Source organism: Macaca mulatta, chromosome 11 (genome assembly GCF_049350105.2).
Source record: "Macaca mulatta isolate MMU2019108-1 chromosome 11, T2T-MMU8v2.0, whole genome shotgun sequence".
NCBI lineage: Eukaryota > Metazoa > Chordata > Mammalia > Primates > Cercopithecidae > Macaca > Macaca mulatta.
In genome coordinates, this window is record NC_133416.1 from 114,156,446 (window position 1) to 114,173,533 (window position 17,088).

General features: G+C 39.5%; 2 protein-coding genes across 5 annotated transcripts in view; one reads left to right on the forward strand and one right to left on the reverse strand.

The window, feature by feature from the left end:
* LOC107001004 (uncharacterized) lies at positions 1-2,830 on the reverse strand. The gene is made up of 2 exons (XM_077953104.1): positions 2,723-2,830; positions 1-2,223 (listed from the first exon to the last, which is right to left on the reverse strand). The coding sequence occupies exons 1-2, from the start codon at positions 2,828-2,830 to the stop codon at positions 1,417-1,419; spliced, it is 915 nt and encodes a 304-aa protein (XP_077809230.1). The 3' UTR covers positions 1-1,416.
* Positions 1,830-17,088, forward strand: part of TMEM263 (transmembrane protein 263) — a 23,056-nt gene continuing 7,797 nt past the window's right edge. The window contains 2 exon segments of one of the 4 annotated variants that reach the window (NM_001194764.2): positions 1,830-2,033; positions 13,555-13,624. In NM_001194764.2, the coding sequence (NP_001181693.1) occupies positions 13,561-13,624 (64 nt within the window). In that variant the 5' untranslated portion in view covers positions 1,830-2,033; positions 13,555-13,560. 4 annotated transcript variants of the gene reach the window in all.

The following is a 17,088-nucleotide window of genomic DNA, read 5'->3' on the forward strand; positions in this document are numbered from 1 at the left end:
TGCTTTGAGTTATGGCTTTTAATAACTGTAAAAATGCAAAATCTCCCAGGAGTGGCTACAATCTTGTGTCATTTGTACTTTGATAAAATTAAGATTCTCTTGTAAAACGACATACAAAGAGAAGAATAAACAAGACGTAACTGTGCACTTCATAATTTTACCTAGAGTTCAACCTTCAAAGGTCACATATTAAGGACAGAAGTTTCTGTAATAACAAGAAAACAGAAGATATCCGTTTCTTCACATACTGGATAAACAGAACAATCCATGGATCCTGCTAATCATCCAACCCATATGTTGAGTTGACAAGATTATTTAATTTCTTCTTTCTGCTTTGAGAAACTAAAATATCTTGACAGTCTGAGCACAGTGGCATACGTGGCCTTAATTCTCTGATTTCATAAGTTAATATTTAGGTTGAAGCTATAAACTATAGTCCATTCCATTTAAGACCTGGATCAAAGTTACCTTCATCCAGCATGCTTTAGCATGTCCTTTCTGAGCTATGTTGTCAATAGTTATCATTCAGTTCCACCATCCTGAATATTCTGCAGTTGATAAACCATTTTGTGAGGTTTTTTTTTTGCTTCCTGTGTATGTTTTTGACTTCGCGTGTTTTTGCTTCATGTGTTTTGAGTTGCTAATCAGATTGCGAAAGGAAACATCTCACATTTGCGTAAGACTTCACAGTTCATAAAGACCTTTCCCACCAACCACAAACAAATGTATGACAAGTTTCCCGTTATCTTCATTTTATAGGTGTGGAAAGGGAGTCAAAGAAAAGTTAATCGATACCATTGATCTAGGTAAGCAGGCTTTGAGCAGTTTTCCCGTCCTCAAAACGACCTTGAGGTAGCTCCTGCAACCCCGCTTTGAAGTTCAGAGCGAGATGGTCTCACGTTCCAGGGGGCTCAGCTCAGGCGGGGCCGCCACGCGCCTCCCCGTGCCTTTGGACGCGCGAGGACCACGTGGAGGCGCCTGGTCAGCAAGTGGCAAGGACGCGGCGCAAAGCCAAGCTTTCTAATGCCCAATCTGCGGCTCTATCAATACTAAACACCCACCTCTTAAACAAATTTCGAATGCCTGGCAGGCCCTGCACCAAGCCTAGGGTGATGGCGATCCAGGCGGGTTTTTACTCAAGGAGCTCAATTCTAGGGCAGAGAGAAGTAAAATAATAATAATAAAAAAATCATAACAAACTGAAAAACACATAAATAAGCCACGTCGCTCCTCACCCCTAGCACTTAGTCACAAAGGCCTGTAGAAAGCCCCGACGTGAACGTCTGAGCAGGTCCGGCTGTCACTCCCTGAGGACAGCAGGCAAGGGAGGCTGACGTCCCTGGACGAAGAAAGTGCTGGAGAAACTGGCGACCGTCCCACCTTCCCTAAGGCGAAGGTTCTGAATTCTGAAGACCGTTACTCGGCACGGAACGCGACTCCGGGCACCCGCAGATGCCAAAGCACCCGGCCTGGGGACCGCGGCCTACGCGTCTCCCGGGCTTCGCGCCCCTCGCCCGATCTGATTGGATGGTGGCGGAAAAAGGCGGGGAGACCCCTGGAGCAGGCGCGCGCAGGCCGGCCGGGGGTTCCCACGGAGGCGCCCGGGGGCAAAGGGGCGGGGGGGGGGGGGCCTCGGAGCGTCGCGCATGCGCAATTGGGACAAAGCCGGTTGGGGACTGCTGGGAGGGCCGGACCCTGCGAGAAACCGGTGGGCGTAGGCCCGGTGGGCGCGGGAGGGGCCCGGGCTGCAAGAGCGCGCGTGCGCCTCGGAGCCGGAGCCACGGGAGGAGGCGGGAGCTGAGGAGGCGGCGGAGGGGGCGGGTCGCGTCGGGCGCCACGTCCGCAGCCAGAGGCCGCCGCCTCCACCGCCGCCGCCAGTTTTCCAGCTCCACATCCTGAAAAGACGTCTCCAGAGCCGCGACTGTCCGGGGTTGTGCCGGCCGCAGCTACCGCCCAGGCCGCCTCAGCTCTCCTCGGCGCCGGCCTGCTCCCTCCGCCCGGCTCCTGTCCTAGCGCTGGCCGCGACCCCGGCGGTGAGTGAGTCGGGATGCGAGGGCAGGGGTGCAGTCCCGGCTTCCTGCCCTCCTCCGTCGCCCTCTGCCGTTGGCGCCCCTGCCCTTCACTTCCCACTGCCCGGCCTGGCTGCCCAGCTGGGCCTCGGCGAGGCCGGAGAGGGAAAGGGGGAGGGGCGGGACGAAGTTGGGGGCGGATGGAGGTTCGCTTCTGGGGTTACTCCTCCTCATACGTCGCTGACTGCCACGCCGCGATTGGAGCTTGGGCACTCCCCTGGAAAGCCTCCGCCTGACTTCTTAGCATCTGGGGGTTCGGGGTTGCGGACGGAGGAGGGAAGTGGGGGGCGTCAGCAGCCTGGGAGGCGGATGCAGTGGAGGGGCTTGGGTACTGGTCTTCCTCGCCCTGCAAACTCCTGACCTGTTGATAAACCTCCCTCTTGGGTTCAGGCACACATGACTTGTCCCCCAGTCGACACCCCCATAGGTCTTCCCGGGTAGGAAGGCTGTATCCCCACGCCCAACCTAAAGTAAAAGTGGGAATGGAGAGGGTGCTGCCGGCGCCCAGGGGTGACAGGGAGTGCTGGAGCACCCATCCGTGCCGTCACTGCCTCCCAGTCTAAATAAAAACTGCCTGCTCTGCACACGCAGCTTCAAGACCGATCCCCCAGCTCCCACTTCCAATCAGATCGCTTGTCCTAAACCCTTCTTACATAGAAATTCTGGAACCCTTCGGGAGTGGGGGGTGTGCTGGGTGTACAACGTGGAGCGGAGGGAGGAGGTGCCAAGCTCAGCGCTAGCCACGGCGCCTCCAGGGTCATTTTCTGCCTCCTGCCACGTCGCTCTCTCTGCTACAGAAAACACACACACACACACACACACACACACACGCTTGCCTACACACACACACACGCTTGCCTACACACACACACACACACACACACACACACACACACACACACACGCTTGCCTAGAGCCTAAAGGGATCAGTGGGGAGAGAAGGGGCCACCCGGAAGGGTTTGGAAACACCTAGAGAAAAGGGAAGGGTTCTTAATTTGATTTTTGCGTCCTTGTGAACGCTGCTAATTCCAAATGAAAAAAGTTGCTACATGTGATTATTTGCTGTATGCTATTGTTTAGCCTTTGAAACTTCTGCTGGTGTGAGTGCCCTCAAGGGTTCCCCAGAAATATCGATACCACACCAACAGGTAAACGCGCGCGCCAGTGTGTGTGTGTGTGTGTGTGTGTGTGTGTGCGCGCGCGCCCCCATACTTAACTTTTTAAAAAGAAAGGGAGAAGTAGCCTTTGATAAACCCATATGCATCCTGTTTTGCTTTTTCCACTTTCATTTCTTTAGTCTTTGTTAGAACAGATGTACCAGAAACCAAGTTCAGTAAAAATTTGTCCATTTATAGAAAGCATCGTTAGAAATTATAACGGTTGCTACGTTAGACAAATATACAGGTAGGTGTCTGTGTGTGTCCATGTGTTTGATTTTTTTTTTTTAACTACAGGAAAATCTTTACCTTTCTTTGTTTCAGTTATTAGGTATTTACTTTTTTTCTGCTTCCGGAAGATACCTCACTGGATTATATATAAACATCTTGAGAATAGGACCTTTGTATGCTTGTTCACAAGGATGCCTCAGTGCCTAACAGAATGTTTGACACATAGTAGGAATGCAAATATCTGTTGAAATAATATGAAGATGGTGTGCTGGTTCTCTGGTTTAATAGAGTATTGTAATTTTGCTTAATGTTTCGTTTAAGGACAACCCTTAAAAATTGCCTTTTTGACGCTGTCAGTTATCACTTGTCTGGGTGGGCACTTACAAATTTTACTGGCAGATGACTTTTTCTTCCTTGCTAGATTGAGAGCATTTCTTGTAGCCTATTTGCTGTTGATTTAATGGGCAGGGGCCATCTTTAAAAGCAGACTCTTCCCGATAGTTGGTTTAACTAGAAAAACATAAAAACAGCTGGATTTTTAATGTACTCTGCTTGTTGGTGTATATGTTTTAGAGCTCTGTATAAATATATTTTTGAATCTCTTTGCAGTTGTTTGGCAAAGAAGCAAAAACATGGGAGTGAGGATGTGGCAAAGTTCTTTTAGGTAGAATATGTAGAAAGATTTAGCTAATTCATTTATAGTTGTCTTTTTCTATTATAGGGACATTGGCACCTACTGTTGAATAACAGGTAGTTTTAAGTGGCTTTGCCGATAAACTTGTGTACTGTATTTTGTAGTTAAGCTTTATATAGCGTGTTAGTGTTATTTAACTTCCTTTGGTGTATAGAGGGGTGGTGCTACCCAGAGGAAAATGTATGTACTGTTTTCAGAATTTTTTATTATGAATAAAAACTTTATATATGAAATATTACTGAAACCCACAAACAACATGGATTCATCTGTTTTCCTTTAAAAAGAAAACCAGTTTCCCAAGAGGTGTTTGTTTACTTATTTCTATTATTGGAATAAATTATCCTTTAGGGAATTGTGTTGTTAATCCTTGCTCAATATATTCGCCAGCTACTAAATCTATGATACTATTGTACTGGGCAAGAATTATTTCTCGCCATCTCTACAATGCTTAATGTAACTGCTGATGAATTTGTAGTCATGATATACAGTCTACAACAAAGAGGTCTTTCATATGGCACAATTTCTTAAAAACCCACTTATAACCAGTTTAGTTGGTATTGTAATAGTTTATTCACACTTCAGGACCAAAAGGTAGAACTGATTTATATCTGTAGAATAAGTTAAATCATTTGTACTTATCTAAAGATATTGTATCATTACTGCCTTCCTTAGAACAGTATGTGTTGTGTTGTTTTGTTTTGTTTTGTTTTTTTTGGTAGAGATGAAGTCTTGCTATGTTGCCCAGGCTGCTGTCAAACTCCAGGGCTCAAGCGATCCCTTTGAAAGTGCTGGGATTATAGGCATGAGCCACCAGGCCCAGCCAGAAAGTATGTTTTTAATAGAAACTTGTGCATTCTGAGCTCCTAGAGAGCAGATATATTTGTTTCTTGAATATATAATTTGTTTCTTGAATGACTCACTAAATGGCAAGTGCTGGAAAAGTCTATTCCCACTGGATTGTAAACTCTGGTTTAGAGTAGTGCCTGTGTGTGCTTAATCACACTGAACTCCTAATTGCATACCAGTGTGCCTGCCACATAGTAGGGCTCAAGTATATGTAGAATTAATGATTCAATGAGTTCAGGGCAGATAGTTTGTATAGAATTTAATAATTATAATGTATTACTTAAGAGTGACATTTAAAAATGGTCGTTTTGATTTTTTTTCCGGAATGGAGTCTTGCTCTCTTGCCCAGGCTGGAGTGCAGTGGCGCGATCTCCACTCACTGCAACATCCACCTCCCAGGTTCAAGAGATTTTCCTGCCTCAGCCTCCCTAGTAGCTGGGATTACAGGTACCCACCACCACACCTGGCTGATTTTTCTATTTTTAGTAGAGATGCGGTTTTGCCATGTTGGCCAGGCTGGTCTCGAACTCCTGACCTCAGGTGATCTGCCTGCCTCAGCCTTTCAAAGTGCTGGGATTACAGGCCCATTTTGAAATTTTTACTGTCAGTTGATACTTGTCTCTACATATATACTCTTAAATTTTATTAGTAGATTATTTACCTTTCAAAGTTTTAGATTGGGGTCTATTTATCTTCACAGTTTCTACTATAAGAGAAACAGGTCTCCTGCAATGGTGATAATAAGCAGGATAGTAATATAAAAAGTATCTTTAGTAACGAAGTGGTAATATCCATAAAGAGGTAATATCACTAAAAGTTAGACACATATTTGTGTGTAGGACTTCGGAATGGTTTATGTGAATGAAAAGTACAGATGACACAGTTAAGGATTTTAGCAAATACCTTTATAAGGTAACTCAAGTGTCTTATGATCAAATTAGGAATTCAGGAAAAAAAATGTCAAATACTTGTGACTTTTTAATAAAAATTAATACTAATTTTTATTACTCTAAGAGTTCTAGAGGAATTTTGATACTACATACTGACTATTAAGGTGTGATGTACAAGATACCCAAACATCAAAACAAAACTAATCTTTTTTTTTTTTTTTGAGATGGAGTCCTGCCCTGTCACCCAGGCTGGAGTGCAGTGGTGAGATCTTGGCTCACTGCAACCTCTGCCTCCTGGGTTCAAGCAGTTGTCCTGCCTCAGTCTCTTGAGTAGCTAGGATTACAGGCGTGTGCCACCACGCCTGGCTAATTTTTGTATTTTTAGTAGAGATGGAGTTCACCATGTTGGCCAGGCTGGTCTCGAACCCCTGACCTCAGGTGATCCACCTGCCTTGGCCTCCCAAAGTGGTGGGATTACAGGTGTGAGCCACGGTGCCTGGCCCTTGTTTTTTTGTGTTTTTTTTGTTTTTTTTTTTTTAGTCTCAATGAAACTAATCTTTGTGGCACTTAGGACTTTCAGGGCTTTCTAAATAGTGAATTCCTCTAGTCTAGGTTAACATATGCCCGGCACGGCAGGACTCCAGAGTTGCTACTTTCTTGTTTATTGATAATCCTGTTGGTAACTACTGCTAATAAATTTTTAAATGCAACTGAATATTTCTATATAATAGTATCTAGCTTTTTACATTTCACACTCCTCTACAGAAATACTCCTAATTTAAGGCCAGAATGAACTCATGCTGGGTGTGGGAGTGGGAGTGTGGTTGGACTGGCAAGGAGAGCTGGTAAGTCTGAGAATATACCCGGAAGCAGCCCCAGGCGAGAGTGAAATCTCTTGAAAGTCTAGTTATCTTTAAAAAAAACAGTGCTCAAGCACTTTTCATTTTACTTTTTACTGTGTGTGAATTTAAAAATAAAACAGTATTTTACATTACTCTAGATTAAAATGCAGGCATTATGTCTCTCCTGTGGATTCTTAAGTCCTTGTGTTTAAAAAGGTACATTTGGAAAGCATGACTTTAGCTTAGAGTTTTTTTTTAAACCCCCAATTTGGGCCATATATTGATATGTATTTCTTCTTGTGATGCTTAAAGTATATGCGGATTCTCTCCCCTCCCCTCCCCTCCCCTCCCCTCCCCTCCCCTCCCCTCCCCTCCCTTCCCTTCCCCTCCCCACCTGTCTTCATCCTGTCCTGTCCTATCCTGTCGTTTGAGACAGGGTCTCGCTCTGTGCAATGGCATGATTATGGCTCACTGCAGCTGCTTCAACCTCCTGGGCTTAGGTAATTCTTCCTCTTCATCCTTCCAAATATGTGGGACTATAGGCGTGCGCCACCATGCCCAGTCTATTTATTTATTTATTTATTTATTTATATTTTTGTAGAGATGAAGTCTCATTATGCTCATTATGTTTTCCTGGTCTTGACTTCCTTAGCTGAAGCATTCCACCTCAACCTCCCAAAGTGCTGGGATTACAATATTTTCTTTTTTCTCACAAATACTATCTCGCAGCTTACAACAAAAACATGTACCAACAAATTGGTAAAATATGTAAATAAGATATTCAAATTGCATGCCAGGGAGAAATAGCAATCCGAGTAGCGGTCTTGAGGAGGTGTGGAAGTGTAGAGGAAGATAGGACACAACTATGCAGGGGCCTACCTAGTTGAGCTTGGATTTTAGCTATAAGCTTCCTGGAAGCCAAAGAGAAGGAAGACATTACACCTTTGTGTCTTTTAAATATAAAAATGCATAAATCTTTAAGAAAAAGTACTAAATATTTGGAGGAAACAAGACATTTTCTGAATAATTACCTCTGAAGAAATTTCTTATGTGGAGTTCCGTATCAGAGCTATTAAGTGTTGTAGTGGGTAATGTCTTTAACAGTATTGTACAGTTAATATAGTAATAACCTGCATAAGGCTGTTTGTCAGGATTTCCTTACCCAAGACATAACTGTGAACAAAACTCAGTGATATCATTTTCTTAAAGCATCATGTGATTCAAGTACATTGTTTTTTAGATTATTAACTTCATCTGTGGCTAAAACTTAGAATAATTAGGATTAGATGAACTATGTAATCTTTAAAAATATGATTTATGAATATCACTGATTTCCAAGACTTGAAAATATGTATTTTTCTTTAATTATAAAAGCAATACATTTTTATGGTAGAAAATTTATAGACATTAGTTAACTATGCATATTTCTATATGTATTTAACTATGCATATTTCCATGTATATGTATTGAAAACTATATACAAATACTATATATATTATGAATATATAAATGCTATATATACTACTTCATGCATGTGTATGTAAAATGTGAAACTTATGTATTTCTACTCCCCATGGCATCTTTATTAATACTTTGGCATACTTTCTTCCAGTCTTTTTGTATGCATTTTTAAAAAAATTGGGTATGATGACATATGTCTTTTATAGTCTCTAAATATAGCATTAGCATATTTCTGTAGTATTTGATCATAAATTATTTTAACATCTGCATAATGTGTGTCTTTTGGAAGCTTATAAATTCCTCTCTTGCTTTCCATGAGGCTGTACTCATTTTTCATTTTCAGATGTGTTTGTTTGTTTTTGCTGGCTTCTCTTTTGCTCACCTCTTAATTATGAGCTGGCCAATTAAGACTGTCAGTTGGCTTCTCATTACTCTTTTCCTTGATCATATCACCCACTGCTCAGAGCTTCAACTATCACTTCAAACTGCTTTTAGAACCTCAACTCTAACTCAAACTTTATGCTGAGTCTCTGGCCCCTTAAATCCAATTGCCTGGTGAACGTCTGTGGATGCCCTGAAGGTATTTCAAATACAGCTTGTTCAGAAACAAGTCCTTCATCTTCTTTCAAAACGTTTCTCTTCTGATGTTCTCTGTGTTCATCATCTCTGTCTTATACTAGAAATATGACATTAGATTCTCCCTTTCATCTCACATTAATACCCAAGTTACATTCTACTTCTTACAAAAAATTCAAGTATATGAGTGTCCACCATGCATCATTGATTAAGTCTCTGGTGATAGAGTAGCGAACAAACCAAGCATTTGTTCTCATGGAGCTTACATTTTAATTGGGAGCGACCCAAAGTAAACAGATTAGGTGAAAATGATAAGAGTGGAGGGTGCTCATCTATTATAAGGTGGTCAGGGAACATCTTCTGATAAGGGGACATTTGCAGAAGGACTTGAGCCATGTACATATACTGGGGAAAAGACTTTGAGGAAAGGATAGACAAGGAACTCTGTGTTACTAGACTGGAATGAACAAGAGGTAGAATAGTGGAGATGGCGATTAAATATCTGGCCTCAAAGGCAAAGGTATAAGGACTCTGAATTTTATTTTAAGCAAAATAGGAAGCAGTTGGAGGATTTTAAGCAGAGTATGACATGACTGGACTGAAAGAAGAACAAAGGTGGAAGCTCAGAGACCCATTCAGAGATTTTGCAGTAGTACAAGTAAGAGATTATGATGGCTTAAAGTGGTAACAGTAGAGGTAATGAGAAGTGGTTATATTCTGGATTTATTTAGGCAACAGAATTTACTGATAATTAGATGGGAATGTAAAAGAAAAGCAGAATTCAAAGGTGACCCTGGTATTTTGGTCCAAAGCATTTATTTAGACATGAAAATTTGGCAGAGTTTAGACTGTCATTCTATCTTACTGGACTACTGAAATAGCCACTTACTGTATTAATCTCTCTGTCCTTCCATCTCTTCTTGCTTCAGTTAGCATCTTAAGGCACAGATATGACAGTGTAACTCTGCTCATGGCTTCTTATTGACTACCCACAGAAGGATGAAGTCAATTCATATTATTTAGATTAAATTGCATATGTGTTATGCTCTCATAAAGCAGAACTAATTTTTTTAAATTGTGGTCTTTCTCTTAATTACAAGATAGGATATAGAAAAATAATTGTTTTTAAGGGAGACTCTATTAGAAATAAAAGGTAAGACTGTTGGTAGGGATTTATGGGGTAGGCACCAGAAAGTCAGTTTTGAAATGTATGCAGTTACAGTCATAATCACACCTATTTTTAAACTCCAGTTAAAACATGTAAGATGGTTGGGCATATGTAATTTCCCATATTTCTCTGTAGGGTATGGTACCTTCTGTTGATTGACCAGCCAAGTGATCTCCTGGATTTGTGTGTAAGTGTATGGTATTAATATATAGTACTGAGATTACTGTGATGAACAAGTTGGACAAAGGTGTCTGTCCTCTTGAAATTAATAGTCCAGTAGGGAAGTTAAGTGGCTTCAAAATCATCATTTCTCAGAAGGGACACATATTCTTCCAGGAATTTGTGCATGTTTTGTTTTAGAATATGTTAAATAGTATTCTTATCTTAGGGTTAAGGCTAGAATTGTCTTTGATTTTTAACTATCCTAAACAGCAAGTATTTAATGAAGTTATTTGTCCTTTTCTGTACAGCTTATGGTCAAGCCGAGATTCAAACTCAGGCACTCTGACCCCAGAGCCTTAACCACCATCCTGTATAATTTGTTATGATCTTACCATGATGATAGATCAAAGAAAATATAAATGTGAATGGTAATAAATGTACCTTTGTGATTTGGGGATTTTAAAATTAAGGCTTATCTGTCAAGAACCTCTTTTCCCAGTAATGCATCAGCTGAAATTCTTTCTGGTTTTTCTGTGAGAGATTACTTAGCTTTACTATTCCTTTTTAAATCTTATGTTTGGGATGATGTGCTAAATTCTCAAATCAAACCAGGATAAGATTAGGTGCCATTGATAAATGACCTGAGTCAGGATTTTCACTAGAGCAATTGAAAGATATTTATTAAACACAGCATTTGCTGCTGGACTCAGTAGGGGTGCAGAGAAGTCTCATCTTAAATAGGATTTAGGTTTTAAAGGCATAACAAGATGAATTCCATGAAGTTAAAACCACCTTTGAAAATTCCCACTTCTCACAACCTCTGCCTCTACCACCCTCATCCAAGCCACCAACATTTTTTGGCCTGAATTATTGAAGTTGTTTCCTAATGGGACTTTCTGCTTCTGCTGTTGTTCTTCTATTGCTTGTATTTCCCACAGCAGCCAGAATGATCTTTTAAAAGATCACCTTACTCTTTTGTTCAGTGCCTTTTACTAGTTTCCCATCTCACTCAGTTAAGAGCCACTCTCCACCTTCGCCTTCAAGGGCCTACATTGATCCAGACCTCACTCTTTGACTTCCTCTCCTTCTGCCCTTGATGCCACCCTGCCACACTTTACTGGCTGTTCCTTCTTGCTGATCCAGGTAAGCTCCCACATCAGGGCCTTTGCTCTTGCTATTGCTTCTTCTGCAAAGACTCTTCACCTAAATATCTTGTATCCTTACCTTCTTTGAATGTCATCGCAGTAAAGCCTTCACAGACTATCCTATCTAAAATATCATATCCTCTCCCCATCCATCCCTGGCCAGGCGCGGTGGCTCATGCCTGTAATCCCAGCACTTTGGAAGGCTGAGGCAGGCAGATCACCTGAGATCAGGAGTTCGAGACCAGCCTGGCCAACATGGTGAAACCCCATCTCCACTAAAAATACAAAAATTAGCCAGGCATGGTGATGCGCGACTGTAGTCCCAGCTACATGGGAGGCTGAGGCAGAAGAATTGCTTGAACCTGGGAGGCAGAGTTGCAGTGAGCTGAGAGCATTACAATGCACTCCAGCCTGGGTAACAGAGCAAGACTCTGTCTCAAAAAGAAGAAGAAAAACTTTATTAAAAAAACACACCCTCTCCTTATCCGTCCCTTTTTCTCCATAGTATATAAATACCGCTGACATAGAATACTCTCTTTGTGTTTATTTATTGCCTTTCCCTACTGGAGTATCCGTTTGGTGATCGCAGAGATTTTTTCTGTCTGTATTGATTACTGTACTCCATGCACCTAAAACATTGTCTGGCTCAGGAGTAGGTGCTTAATCAGTGTTTGTTAATTAATGTATTGAACTACATTGTTAATTTTCACAATACCCCTTTTAATATCTATTGTATATGTACACATACAATAATTTGGACTCCAAGGATGTATGACTAGGAAATACTTAGTTGACTGCTGGGATCACAACCTTAGTTTTCTGGCCAAGCCAGACAGTATATTATAAAGAACACTTTTAGACCAATCTTGACTTGCTCTAATCTTGACTTACTCAAGTGAATTTAAAAGGCAGTGTTTTATGATAGTAAAGGAAATTGGGAAAATAAAATTTTAATCATGTTTTCCTTACTGCAGCACAGCTTATTTTATTTCTTAGGTTCCCTTACTACTTAGAGTTAATCATAGTATAATATATATTTTTTTACAGTAAATTTTGAATTCTGTTACTGCCTCTGTTCATAAGAGCTCTAAGAACAGCAGAAAGTCATTAAAATTGATCTGTTACTGATTCAGATTGGTGGTGTCATTATAAGAGTGGGATGTCTTTTTTTTAAGGACTTTCTCAGATAGAACACCTTAGTATTTATTTATTTTTTCAACTTTTAGGGTCAGGAGTACATGTGCAGATTCTTTACATGGGTAAAATCGTGTGTTGTGGGGGTTGGGTGTACAGATTATTTCATCACCCAGGTAGGTAGTTTTTCGACCCTCACTCTCCTTCCTCTCGCCACCTACAAGCAGGCCCTGCTGTCTCTTGTTACCTTCTTTGTGTCCATGTGTACTCAGTGTTTAGCTCTCATTCATAAGGGAGAAAATGCAGTATTTGGTTTTCTGTTCCAGCGTTAATTCACTTAGGATCATGACCCCCAGTTCCACCTGTGTTGCTGCAAAGGACATGATCTCATTCTTTTTTATGGCTACATAGTATTCCATGATGTATATGTACCACATTTTCTTTATCCAGTCCACTGTTGATGGGCATTTAGGTTGATTCCATGTCTTTGCTATTGTGAATAGTGCTGTGATGAACATCACATGTGTGTGGTAGAATGATTTATATTCCTTTGAGTTATAACCAGAAATGGGAATGCTGGGTTGAATAGTAGTTCTAAGTTCTTTTGAGAAATCTCCAAACTGCTTTCCACAGTGACTGAACTAATTAACATTCCCACTAGCAGTGTATAAGCATTCTTTTTTCTGCAGCTTTGCCAGCATCTGTTATATTTTGACTTTTTAATAATAGCCATTCTGTCTGGGGCTTTTTTAGTTATGGTATACTTTTTTCTTTAAGTCTATTGTGAAATAAGTCACAATTAAGTTAACCAGTATTCTGTAGGAGGAAACAACATTTTGGTTGGCTAACCCCTACCTTCCAGCTCTCTTTCAGTGATTAACATTCATTTGTAGTTGAAGCACCACAGTAACAACGTAGGAAAACTTACACTGTGACTGCCACTCTTTGGTGGGTGTTTCACATAAGATTTATATTGTCAACTGGTACAATCTAAAGTATTTATTAAATGCCACAGTTTGAAGTAGGAGAGAAACAAGACGAAGACTAGTTGTAGAGTGGGTATAAAATGTTGTTTATCTGAATAATGTCGATGAAATCACAATTTAGCATGTCACAAGAGGTAGTCTCATATGTTGAGGTTAAAATGAAATGTGTTTGTATGTTTTTTTTTTTTTTTAGGAGATCATGAATCAGACAGATAAAAATCAACAAGAAATCCCATCATACCTTAATGATGAACCACCAGAAGGTAAGTATACATCTGTAACACTAAGAATGGAAAAATATACTGAATTAAAGTTCTGATAGTTTTTATTTTTTAATTTTTTTATTTTTTTGAGACAGAGTCTTGCTCTTTCACCCAGGCTGAGTGCAATGGCATGATCTCGGCTCACTGTAACCTCCACCTCCTGGGTTCAAGCAGTTCTCCTGCCTCAGCCTCCCAAGTAGCTGGGATTACAGGCGCCCGCCACCATGCCCAGCTAATTTTTTGTATTTTTAGTAGAGACAGGGGTTTCACGATGTTGATCAGGCTGGTCTTGAATTCTTGACCTCAGGTGATCAACCTGCCTCGGCCTCCCAAAGTGCTGGGATTACAGGTGTGAGCCACCACTCCCAGCCCTGATTTTTAAACTAAATTTAAAGAAATATAACCTGTTTACCTTGTCAGTAAATATGTCCCCAAAATAATTGAAGATAACATTTTTAGCCTCTAATAAGAAAGCACAGATAGTGGTGAATAGGGACACAATTTTACCATATAAGGCATAATATTTTCCTGTCATTCTTCTTTTAAGACCATTTTAGAAGTATGAGTATCCTTTCATTTGTAAAGGGTGAGGATGGATACAGAGGAAGGATGGACTGTGTTTAGTTTTGATATCCTGCATACAAAATCAGCCTAATTCAAGAGGCATTAGAGATTTGTTGTTAAACTCCTATTATTCATTACATTGTAATTGGTAGCTCTCCTCCTCTATTAACACATGATCTTGGGGTCTGCTTCATTTGTTTTTAAGTCATAATTCTCTTTTAGTTTGAAAATTGTGATACCATGAATCATTTTAATTCTTCAAAAACCCTTGGAAACACACCTGAATGTCCTGAGTACATACAGAAAATTACTAGAGGCATGTTTTTGGTATAGACTATTACTAAACTTAATCCAAATGGTGATGTCCTTGGAGAATGGCATGTTGATTACTAGGGCTGGAGGTTGTGACTCTAGGTATCATATATTTTTTCCTAGTTCTGTTAACCATTGTCTAAAATTTTCTTCCTATATATTTCTTATATTGGTAGGCAAAAATGAAATTGCTAGGAAAATAGGAACAAAGAGTTTACACTTAAGCCAAAAAGAATTCAAAAGAACTATCAGAGGTTGCAGTGAGCTAAGATCGTGCCACTGAACTTCAGCCTGGCAACAGTGAGACTCTGTCTCAAAAAACAAAACAAAACAAAACAAAAACTAGCTGATTAGGTTTAGTTTGGTGGATGAATAGCCTGGAAAATTACTAACTCATGCCTTACATTTTTACGTCTGGAACCATGGAGTTTTGAAAAGTTAGGGCTCAGTGAGAAAGTTAACAAGGACTTTGTGAGAAAGAAACCAGGAAAGGGATAAATAAAGGCCATCCAGGGGCATGATTATCAAGGAAGAGAACAAAGCAGAATGTCTTTCTATGCCAACCACTAAACAAGAGGAATCTGCAAAGCAGATAATTTATATGGTGATAATTAAGAGTACACTGTAATTAAAGAGATCAGCTGCATTAATTATTTATCTGATTTGATTAAGAAAAATTATTTGTCTTCTTTAAATGCATGTGTACCAAATTTGGCATGGCAAGACAGTTTTACTAATGAGATATTTGGCATGAGGCAGTTATCTGTTGTAGCCCCAAATCAGGATTTTGCCTTTTTTTCCTAGGACTAGTAACCTTGATTACAGAAGAACTATCAATTATGTAATCCTTTCCATAATAATTTTATAACTAATATATTCAAATGCTCATCTATATCTTAAGTCCTTCAGTCATCAAAAAATGTGTATTAACTATGCTTATTAGTTTTAATAAAATATTTGGTTTTTAAAATTCATAGCTATTGCTGTATTTGTATTTATGCACTATTTTGTAAAGATATTTTGACTAGTCAGTGAGATTTTCCCACTTGTGATACAATGTAAAATCTTCAAACAATGAAAAGAAAAACTGTCTCAAGGTAAATTTGTGCCTTGTGCATTAGAAAGCTCAGTTTTCAGAATTTTTTATTTTCTCCATCAAATATTATCAGTTTCCCCATGATACCTTCTCTGAGAACCTCATTCTGCTAGATTCTAGTAGCTTTGGTGCTTAGTTGGACTTATGTACCCAGTAATTTCCTTCTTTTTTAGAGGTAAAGCTTGAATTGTGTAAGTACCAAATTTTTTTCCATGAAGTTTAGAAAAACACCAATGCTTATGTGTTGTTGCTGCTTAAATTATTAGGTTACTAACGAGAAAAGACCTGTGTTCATTTTAAACTGGTGCAAATTTTTATGAAATCTTTCTGCTGGTCATTTTATTGCTAAGTTTGAGTTTACATTGCTAATATATGTGGCTCTATTAAAAAAAAAAACAAAGAAAATAAACTAATGACTTAGATACAGCTTAATTTTTCATATTGCTATTACCTTTTATGGGAGATATCTCTAGTTTTCAAAAACTAGATACTTAAAGCACACACTGTCTTTCATAAGAATTATGGTGGCAGTAATTTTAAGTGTTAGCCATAGCTGTAGTTTCTCTGTCCTACTTATGTCTGAATAAAAATCATTTTTTAGGTAGATAACATGATTTTAAATGATGAATAGTTTTTTATTCTTATATAGTGTTAGCTCTTTCAGTATGTCAGTAAGGGAGACATAGAGCAGACACCCAAATGTATTTACTTAATAGGGGTTCTTAAACTTTTTGGTTTCAGGATGTCTTTCAGTCTCAAAAATTAAGGCCCCAAAGAGCTATGTCTTTGTCAGTATTTACCATATTAGCAATAAAAACTGAGAAATTTGAATATTTTATTCATTAAAAGAACCCATATTAACATAATTAAAATGTTTTTGTGAATAGTAATTCTTTCGAAACAAAAAAAAATTGTGGAAATGGTGAGCAAGGTGATACTGGTTTATACATTTTAGCAAATCTCTTTAATGTTAGGATTAATGCAAGACAGCTACATTCTTGCAGCTGCTTCTGCATTCAGTCTGTTGTATTATACATCATTCTGCTTCTGGAAAACTGCTGTAGACTCATGATAGAAAGAAAGTGAAAAGACAAATGATATTTTAATAATATTATGAAAATAGTTTTTACCTTGTAGACCCCCTGAAATGGTCTTCGGCATCTGCAGTGGTCCCAGACCATACCTTGAAAACGACTGCTTTTTACAAAGAAGATTGTTTCGGTAATGATTGATGAAATTCTATCAAGGAAATGAAGGCCAAATATAGTTTATCTTTTTATTTTTTCATCTTCCTTTTAGGATGTAAAATAAAGGTTATTTGTTAACAAAACCGTAAATCAAGGAAACATTTAAAATAGGATTCTGTTTTACAAAAGTTGTCTAGTTTCTAAAGCATTTCTTCTCATAGATACTAAGACTTAGCATTAGACCAAGATATTGTAAAAACATGTACAACTATACCCTGAAGGAAGAGCTCTTCAGTATCTTTAAA

What these genes read in the sequence shown, in the direction of transcription:
- LOC107001004 (XM_077953104.1), bottom strand. Translation starts at nt 2,830, where the DNA reads ATGACCCTGGAGGCGCCGTGGCTAGCGCTGAGCTTGGCACCTCCTCCC. An exon ending in AAGGGTTCCAGAATTTCTAT is followed by an intron (nt 2,224 to 2,722) that starts GTAAGAAGGGTT and finishes GAGTAACCCCAG; the next exon opens with AAGCGAACCTCCATCCGCCC.